Genomic DNA, 9,819 nt, shown 5'->3' with positions numbered 1-9,819 from the left:
GTAGTCTTGGCTCCTACGAAACATGCTCTGGGGAAAGGCCTGGCCAACACTTACTGTCCTGGTAGAAACACAGGTCCTAGAACCCTGGATATCAAAGCTGCAGATGGCTGTCTAGGCACATGATAGGCAAAAGTCCAGAGAGGGTGGGTCAGCAGCCAGCGATGCCCAGCCGGGGTACAGGGGTGTGGAACTCAGGGCTCCACACCTTCCTCAGGCTCTTTCCCCCCGTCCCTTTGTTTCCTTCACTTCTAAGCAGCCCCTTCCTGAAAAGTGCCTCCCAGCTCCTGCTCAACCAAGACCAAATGCTAGAGCATTATTTTGTTGTTTATTACAAACATAAGTTCGCAGGTAAATAATTGAGAGTCTAAAAAAATACGTTAAAATAAATAATCGGAATCGTCAAATTTCTTAGAGCAAATAAGTTATATACAGACAGGTGAAGTAGCGCAGGCCCTTCTCACCAAGAGTGTCCCGAGGGTATGAGGGGAGAATAAGGGCGTTGGAGAGGGAGGGCTGGAGGGGAGAGACCGGGGGCGGGGGGTAGGGGGCGGCCGGGACTTCAACCCTGGAAGGACTCATTCGGCCTCTGCGGCTGGCTTAGGTGTGAGTGCCCACCACTGCACATTGTTTCTGGTTCACAGCCACCAGACAGGACACCTCCAGGTTAGCACATGCCACGTGCCATTCCTTTCAGCAGGGCCTTGGAACTGGAGCCAGTGTGGGAGGCCACGCTGCAGCCTGGGGCCTGATGACTTTCCTGGTGTCACGGAGTTGCCTTGAGCGAGGCCCCCTCCCCAGGGCGAGGAGGCCAGAGCTTGTGCCTGCTCCAGCAGCTGGGTTTTCTGGCCCAGGAAACAGGTCGGAAGGTCTCCCAGCTCTGGGATGCCCCTCTCCTCCCGTATCCACACAGGCTTCCTTCCCAAAGTTCTCCCAGAGTCGAGAGCTATCTCTTCCTCTGCCTGGAGTGTGTAGATCTGGTCTCCCTCGTCGCCTTCTGCTGTTGCCTAGCAAAGTGGATCTTGGTTGCAGAAATAACCCTGAAATGGAAAGAGGTCACTTGAGCATCTCTGGAGATACAGATCACTTGAGAGTTCCCCATGAGAGGCAGCGGTCACAGGGCTTGGATCCCTTATTCATGGCCAGGAGGTCAGAGGGTGGTCACAGCTGACCCTGAAAACAAGGCCTGAACATCAAGGAGAGGCCAGGGCAGGTTAGAAGCTTTTCTGCCCACAAGGAGCTTTGACAAAACTGATGTTCAACATCAAGTGCCACCAGGGTGACTGGACAGCCAAGAGTAGCCCAGTGGCTCTCCCCTGGTTGCCCCCTCACTTCCACACCTCTATCCCTGCGGCTCCTCAGGCTGTTGACCTTCCACTCACCCCATACTCCATGTCCTAAAATTCCCATTCTTCAAGGTCCAGCTCAAGGCGGTCCAATCCAGATATGTATGGGTCCTAACAGTCCTTTGAATCTGGCTGAGACCCTGGTGGGGACTCTGCCATCATCTAGGTGGCCTCACTCTGGCTTAAGGCATTCTAGCCTGGGAGCTGGGAGGCTGGTTCCCAGCTTTGGGAACTTGGGCAAGGGTCTCAACCTCTCTGAACCCCTTTCTTGGTCTGTAAAATAAACGCAGGCCTGAACTGGTGTGAGGGTGAGTACAGACTGGCAAAAACATGCTTTGCTGATTATGGAATGCCAAGTACTTGCAAAGTCTTATCTTGAAGTTTTTCATCTTAAGACATTTCCTGGGTTTCCCTAGTGGCTCAGATGATAAAGAATCTGCCTGCAATGCAGGGCATCCAGATTTGATCCCTAGGTTGGGAAGATTTTCTGGAGAAAGGAATGGCTACCCACTCCAGTATTCTTGCCTGGAGAATTCCATGGACAGAGGAGTCTGGTGAGCTACAGTCCATGGGGTCGCAAAGACTCAGACAGGACTGAGTGACTAACACTTTCACTTTATTATTTTTTTTAGAAGGCAGTTCCTCAGTATATCCTGGGTCCTGCCTAGCTCACCATCCTGTCTTTTTGCCTATGTTTCCGCCTCCTCACAGAGATGTGGACCCTTGAGGGTCTAGGCTGCACCCCGGCACTGGGCAGCCCTGAGGAACCCTCAGGGACAGAGGTTGGGGATGGCTAAAACCTTCAGAGCTCCCGTAGGGCCTGGGCTTTCTTGAGGCTCTTCATGCATGTCAGCTGCTCTAACCTGTAACGAGCCTGTGAGATGGATAGCACTGGTGTCCCTGCCTCACAGAAAAGAACCAGAAGCACAGAGAAGTTTAGTGAGCAGACCAAGGTCACAAAGCTTGCTCATGGCAGGGCTGGGGCCTTCTAGCTCAGATGCTGCCCCTTCAGCCACCCTGCCACATGACTGGCTATTGGTTTCTGTTCTCAAGTCAGTTTGGTTGGACAAACGCTCATGGGCACCTCATGGATGCCAAGACTTGAGCTGAGCCATACTGTAGCTACCAGGGAGACAGTCGAGTCTGGGACCCAGGGAGGGAACAGGCTGGGTAGCATCTGTTTGGACCCCAGCATGTGGGAGATGCTTGATTCAGACACAGCCTGAATGAACACCTGGGGACCTTCCACAGTCACAAGCCCTGAAACCCTCAATGAAAGTCCACTTCCAGGCCTGGTGGTAACAAAGAGCATAGTGGTTAAGAACACAGGCTATTGAGTCAGCCAGATGCTGTAGCTTGCTGTGTGACCTTGGGTAAACACCTTCACCTCTCTGAGCTTCTATTGGGTGCCCCATAAGGACCCAAGGCATCATATGGAGAATAAGGGAAATGTGCAAGGCATACAGAAGGCACTCAATCAGTGTAGGGGCCCCTCACCTCAGGCGCTGGAGGAGCTCTCCTGCCGTGGCCCGCATCTTGCCATCCTGGAACGCAGCTGCAGGGGACCCACTGCGTGGGACTGCCACCGCATCCGTCCTGAGTGAACAGCATTAGGGCCCAAGTGAGGGGCTGTCCAGGGCCCCAAGGCTGCCTGGCTGCAGGCCCAGCCCAGCCCCCCGCCCCAACCCGCCCTCAGGAGCAGATCCATTTCCACCCTGTGCACCTGGGATCCTGCTTTTCCCAGGTAGGGTGGGGCCTGAGGAAAACTGAGCCACGGGGAATGCGTTCTCAGCCTCAGAAAGAGGCAGCGGGGTGGCTGGCTTTCTCAGAATCTGGCCACCTGCAGCCAAGCAGAGCCCTTGGCAGGGAAACTGAGGCGGGCTGCAGCCACGGCTGAGGTCTCAGGGGAGGAGTTTCCCATAGGCCGTCATGGGAATGGGAGGTAGGGGAGGGTGATGTCACCATTTGCTTTCCCAATGCTCTGTGTGGAGGGAGGGAGGTCCAGAGGGCTGAAAGGCTGGCAAGGCGCTTTGTGACAGCTCGGGGACGGTGCCATGGCCTCCTAACTCCAGCTATTGCTTCTCCACTGAGAAAGTTGCAGAGTTCCCTGAGCCTCAGCGACTAAGGCGGAAGGCCCAGCTCCCGTCTGACTGGCTGTGTAGCCTGACAGGACAAGTCCTGGTTCCTCTCTGGACCTTTGCTGCCTCAGCCGTCACCTGGGAGGATTCCTCCTGCCCAGGAGTGGGGACCCAATGCTCTAAGAAGCCCCCAGAGCTGGGGGTAGTAGCAGGGGGAAGACTCAAGGGTGACTGGCCCCCTGCAGGAAGGGAGGCTGCCCCACAGCCCAGGGCAGCCTCTGGGCCCCCAGGACCCTGCTCCCCTCACCCCTTCTCCACCATTTAGCCATGCCTCTGCTGGCCTCCCAGACACTCTGGAAAAGGGAATGGTAACTCACTCCGGTATTCTTGCCTGGAGAATCCCAGAGACAGAGGAGCCTGGCAGGCTACAGTCCATGGGGTCACAAAGAGTCGGGCATGACTGAGTGACTAACAAACGCTACTGCTGGCCTTCCAGACACCCTGCCCTCCAGAGCAGGCCCAGGCCAGCAGTCACCTCTGGCCCCTTGCAGGTTGGGTGCCCACTTACCAGGGCCTTTGATGGCAGAAGGTGGCACAGGCGGGGTCCCTGGCACTGTAGCATTCACAGCGTCTTGGCAGAGAGCGGCGCCGGCGTCTTGGCGGGTTTCCCAGGCCGTAAGGAGCTGTCTGTCTGTGGGCGGGCCGCCAGCAAGGTAGTGGTATAGGGTGGAGAGAGACAGAGAGAGGATTAGATAAACCAGGACCATTGGCAAGCTGGGACTATCCACACTGCACACTGGAATAGCCATCCATGCCGCCAGGGTGGCAGCAAAAGTAACCAGCTCTTGCCCTCAAGAATTCCCACTGCAGCTTCCTCCTTACATGCCAGGGAGCCTTGGGCAAGACCCTTACCCTCTCTGGGCCACTGTTCCCTCCCAACTCCCCTGGTCCTGCTCAGTAAGACACTCAGCATGGGGAGGAGGGGTGGAAGCTGTCCTCCCTGCCCCTCTCCACCCCCAGACAGCAATTTGAGCTGATGGAGTCAGGCTGGTCCCCCTGTTCTCAAAGACGACCCCCAGCTAATCTGGAAGGAAGGGAGAGAGTACCCTCTCACAGAAGTGAACACTCAGGCTCACAGCTCAGCTGTCTCCATCCGGTCACCACTTGCCTGGAAGGGTGACCCAAGTGTTTCTTAGAGTTTTGACTTTAAAATGGTGAGTGCGCCTGACCTGCACGTGTGCGTGTGTGTGCATAGGTATGTTAGATTGAGCTGAGATCAATTTCAGATTCAGTCTGAGGCGGGCCGGGTGAAGGGCAGGGCCCTGTGGCCGGTCGGACCAGCACCTCGGACGCCGGAGCTAATTTTAGACATTGTGGTTGGAGCTGCAGAGACTCCAGGTAGACCCAGCACGCAGGGACTGGCAGGGTTCCCGCCCTGAGCCAGTGTTTGGATGCGGATTAGCTCCACACACGCTTACGTGCTGGGCTTCTCTTGTCTTTTGCAATTTGGAGAAGGAAAAAAAAAATACAAACACACAGAAACTTCAACTTGAAGTATGCAGTGGCCCGGAGGCAGTGCGGGTGCAGACAGAACAGACAGCCCTGGGACCCCACCCTGGCTCTGCCAGGTGACACGGGGCAGGTTTCTCGCCTGTCATTTGGGGACAGTAGCAGTCCCTGCTTCATTGGGGAGGATGGGGGTGCGTTCACAAGGTGATAACACACCAGCAGTGCTTGGCATAGGGCCTGGTGCAGTCAAGACATGGGTGCTGTCATTAATCATATTATTCTTGGAAGATTATACAGAGGCAGCATGGCATAGCTGCTGTGTGCTCTGGCATCTGCAGACCTAGGCTGGAGCCTCCTGCCTACCACTTGCTCCTTCCTGTGTGACCTTGGGAAAGGCACCTAACTTCTCTGAGCCTCAGTACCCTGATCTGGAAAATGGAGCCAACACTTTCTGATTCCAGGCTTTTTGTGAGGATTCTCATGAGACAGCCCTCTGTCTGGCTCAGGCAGCCCCCACGTGGGAATTGAAGCAATAGCTGATTGCTATTGTTGTTAGCCCCACACTCCCAAGAGAGAGCTGCAGTGTGCCAGGGCTGCTCCAGCATGCCAGCATCCCCCACCCCTGCCCCCTGCAACCCCTCTTGGATCCCTCCAGCAGCTCACCCGGGAGTGTTCACCCAGATGATGTCCAGGTGGCAAAAGTAGACGCACTCCTTGTCGAGCCAGGAGCTGCAGGAGCAGCGTCGAGTCCGCAGGTGGGAGCCTCGGGCCCGGGGCAAGGGCGCTGGTTGCTCTGGGATGGGGGTGGTAGCGGCCTGGCTCTTGCCTGCATGCACGGGAGGGAGAGAAAGTGGAGAGGTGGGTCAGGGCGCCTGGCACAACGGGGATGGGGGACCTGCCGGGCTCCTCCTCTTGCATAATCGAGGAAGTTGGCATTCTCGGGGCTCAGGAGCCCTGGACCAGCCTGGGGAAGCCCCAGCAGCTCTGGGTTGGAAGGACCGGCAGCTGCCCTGGGACGGCAGCACCTCTAGTAGCACAGCCTCCTGCAGCCCCCAAGCCGCCTGACTCCTGCTCCTGAAGGCCCCCGGCTGGCTTGGGGGGCACAGAGCCCCAGCAGGAGACACAAACCGCCTCGGGGCTGCTGCTGCTGCTGCTGAGGCCGTGGGGGGTGCTCACCTTCGTGCAGGGCCACGAGCAGGGCTAGAGCGATGGAGCACAAGGCGGTAGGCATCGCGACCACGGCGGTAGAGGGGTGCTCAGGCTGGGCTGGAGTGCGGAGTGTGCCTGCTGCCAGCGTCCTGCTGCCAAGCTGAGCGATAGCTCATTGCCTCGGTGCCCTGGCTGCCTCTTATAACACCAGGCATGGCTCCGCCCCTGCCCGTCCAGCCCTGCACCGGTGGGCAGGGAGCCAGGGACACCGCCTCCTCCCAGGGCGCCCGGCCCGCCCCAGCCTCTGCGGTAGGGAGGAGGGCGGATGAGGGAGGAAAAAGTGGGGAGGATGCTCCCTCTGAGCCTGGAGTACCTCCTGGAGTCCTGAGGCTCCCCTGCTGTCCCTAGGGACTCCTTTCAGTCCCACTGGATCCCCTCAAGTCATCCTCCAAATGCCCCGAGCCCCTCCCCCACTCTCCATGGGTCTTGCCCTGAGCTCAGAGTTGGGAGGGAGAGGTCCCATGGGCAAAACTCTCCCTTTCCTTGGAGGAGACCCTGCTTTCCTGTCTGCCTCCTGCCAACCAGGTGGAGGGTGTCCCTTCTGCTGTGTGGGAGGTAAATGACCTACTTGAGGCTGTGCGGACTTGGGAGAGTCAGAGCCTTCTCTGGGCCTGCTTTCCTCAGAGAGGGACACAGTTTACCCCTGACCTCTGACCATCCTGGAGCCGCCTCCTTCCCCCCTCTCCCAGGAAGTGCCCTTCTTTCCTTCTTCTTAACCTATGTGGTCCACAGATTTCTTTGATGCTAAGAAGGGGCCTTCAGAGCCCTTTCCAGAAGGGTAGCTTGTGGGTATGTACACCAAAAGCCCCTGGGAAGACCTCCCATCTTGGCCAGGACAGGATGTCTTGGCTCACCTCTGCGACTTTCTGCAAAAAAGGCATAGTGATGGAAGGCCTCCCTGGCAGCCAGCATCCTGCCCCTCCCCCTCAGCTGGCTCAGAGTCCCTCCTTCTCAGGGACCCTGTCTCCAGGCACAAGAGGAAAGGCCCTCTCATTTCTCAGAACTCCCAGAACCCGTGCTCTCATGCCTGACTCATGACATTGGGCTTATCTCCCCAACAATCTCGAGGTCCAGAGCTCCAGAGAAGGCCGGCCCTGGAGCCCTTCTGGCACACAGTAGGAGACTCTGAGTGAATGCTGTCCGAGGGAGGGGGCGGTGAATGAATGAAGGCCTGGATTTGAACTGGAGAAATTCAGGAACCCACTAAAGCCCAAGTTTTCATTCCTGTGTTCAGTTGGGATTTTATCATTAGACATTTAGGAAGGGAGAAATAGATGATGGTGAAGATGTTTCTTCCCAGGGCATGTGTGTGTGTGCGCGCATGTGTGTGTGTGCGATCCCTGTAGAGCACAGCAGAACCAAGGAGGGAGATACCAGTTAGCATCCCCTTCCTTCCCTCCGACTGGCTCAGGCTGCAGTGGAAGCAAGGAAAACATTTCAGAGCACCGACTGTGTGTGCAGGGCACCAGCATCCTCTCTCCTTCACAGCCTCACACACAGCTGTCCTCATCTGGGTACCAGCTCCACTGCTGGCCGGGAGGAAACAGAGACTCTGACCGGAGGCCAGCTGGGTCAAGGTCACACCGCTGGTGTACGCAAGAGCCCACAGCGGAACTTGGATCTTGTTCTCTCCAGTAAACCACAGTGACTCCCCGTCCAGTGCTCACACCCTCCCCCGTGTGGTGCCTCTCTAAGAATTTAGAAGAGTTATTTCTGGAATGAGGTGAGCAATGCTTTCAGTCATTTCTATGAGGCTCCAGGAGAATATAAATACGGAATTAAGCAAGGTTAGGGTTGTGGTGGCGGTGGTGGGGGGGGGGAGAAAGAGGATTCAAACTACTGAACTGTGAAGAGATGGCAGAGGAAAAGCAGGTCAGCAGGGAGAAGGAGGGGGTCAGGGAAGGGATGAAAATAAACAGGGAGGCTGATAAGGACAGGTAGGGAGAGGGAGAGAATAAGGAAGCAGAGCGCAGCGAGAAAGAAAGAGCTCAGATTTGAGAAAGTAAAAGAGAAAGACCATCGGAGTGAGAGCGAAGGTTCTAACCTGTCTAATCTTTACACAAATGCAAAGTGCCTGCTCAGGACAATAGGCAACCAGAGGCTCCAAGTCTGGGAAACACAATAGAAGAATTAAAGAGACCAGGAGACAGGATCCCTCTCTGCTGTGAAAGGAGGATGACGACAGGACAGGGGCCACCGCCCGGCCTCACAGGGTCAGCTCAGGAGGCTGCGCCCAACTCCAGCTCCCCTCCTTCCCTGCCCGCTTCTCCAGCGGGGCGAGCAGGGCTCCTGTGAAATGGAGACGTCGGACCTGGGAACCTGAGCGAGCCCAGGTCTTAGCGGGTGAAAGTGTTCCGGGAACAGCACCACCTCACTGGCAAGATTGGTTTCCAGGTAGAGAAAACTAAGCTGAGTTAAAAACAGCAGTTTTCTTTATTCCCTCTTCCCTTGCCTTTGACATGAGCATGGTTTGTCTGCACAAACCAACTGCTCCGACACACACATGAATTTCCTTTAGTTCCTGGCCCGTGGGCTTCCCAGAGGGTTCAGTGGTAAAGAATCCGCCTGCCAATGCAGGAGACATGGGTTCGATCCCTGGTTTGGGAAGATCTCCGGGAGAAGGAAATGGCAACCCACTCCTGTATTCTTACCTGGAGAATCCCATGGACAGAGGAGCCTGGCAGGCTTCAGTCCATGGGGTCACAAGAGAGCTGGACATGACTTAGCAACTAAGCAACAACAAGAACAACGAGAATATCCAGCCCCAGCCCGCCAGGTCTCTTAGTCTGGGCCCTGACAGTCACCTCTATGCCTCCTGGCTGACCTGGCTGCATGGACCCTCAACCCCTTTGCTCTGGCTCCTACTGACTGTCCCCGCCAGCTGCTCTGCTGCACTGCCTCAACCCTACCTGGCCCTGCTCCCTGCCTGGGCTGGCAAAGCCTGCAGACTGAGGGACAGGGATTCACAGGAGGGCACCCTGTCAGAAGCTGGAGGAATTGTTTTGCACACAAAATAATTTGCTCCACTTACACTTGGCACCAGCCTAATGCAAGAAGCAGAGATTTGTGGGGAGGGCGGACTGGCAGAAGAGGACAGTTGGGGTGTATTTTGGGGTGAAGAAATACACCATGCTAGGAACTGCTTTCTAGAAATTCTCTCTGGTTTTCACGCCCATTGGGCAGATGAGATAACTGAGGTCCAAGAGGAGGAGCAACTTGCTCAAGACAGTGATGGGCTGGACATGCTCTCTGGGCTACTAATCCAGACTCACCTTTTCCTGCACACCAGTGTAGTTCCCAGGGGTCCAAGCTGAGCCCCCCTGGGTCCCTTTGAGAAGGGCTGTCAGGAAGGATCCCACTGGCAGGAAGGCAGGGTCATTGGGATGGGCCTAGGCCACCTTCCTGGGGACCCCAAAGCTCCTTTGATCGCCTCTGTACTAATGATAAATTTGGTCCCATCGAATAGCTGTCCAGTGGCATGGGATGGAGGATGCGCAGGAGTGAGGGTTAAACATCCTTCTGGTGATGCCCAACAGGGCAGGAACGGGCTGGAGCAGCTCCCTGATGTAGTAGCCGTGGGCAGCTTTGTCCCCAGCTTTGCTACTCATGCTGTGTGGCCTTGGGCAAGTCCTGTCCCTTCCCTGGCTTCCCTGGACAGCTTTCCTCTCTTCCCATCGACT

At 56.4% G+C, this 9,819-nt stretch overlaps 1 protein-coding gene across 1 annotated transcript; it reads right to left on the bottom strand.

The window, feature by feature from the left end:
- Positions 1-943: 943 nt before the first annotated feature.
- On the bottom strand, positions 944-6,164 carry EDN2 (endothelin 2). The gene is made up of 5 exons (XM_068966740.1): positions 6,107-6,164; positions 5,594-5,756; positions 3,990-4,112; positions 2,841-2,939; positions 944-1,037 (listed from the first exon to the last, which is right to left on the bottom strand). Exons 1-5 carry the CDS (start codon positions 6,159-6,161, stop codon positions 944-946), a joined length of 534 nt encoding a protein of 177 aa, XP_068822841.1. The 5' UTR covers positions 6,162-6,164.
- Between the last annotated feature and the right edge of the window lie 3,655 nt (positions 6,165-9,819).

Source organism: Capricornis sumatraensis, chromosome 2, assembly GCF_032405125.1.
Source record: "Capricornis sumatraensis isolate serow.1 chromosome 2, serow.2, whole genome shotgun sequence".
NCBI classification, from domain to species: Eukaryota; Metazoa; Chordata; class Mammalia; order Artiodactyla; family Bovidae; genus Capricornis; species Capricornis sumatraensis.
The sequence above is the reverse complement of the archived record's forward strand: the minus strand, read 5'-3'. Positions and strand labels throughout refer to the sequence as shown.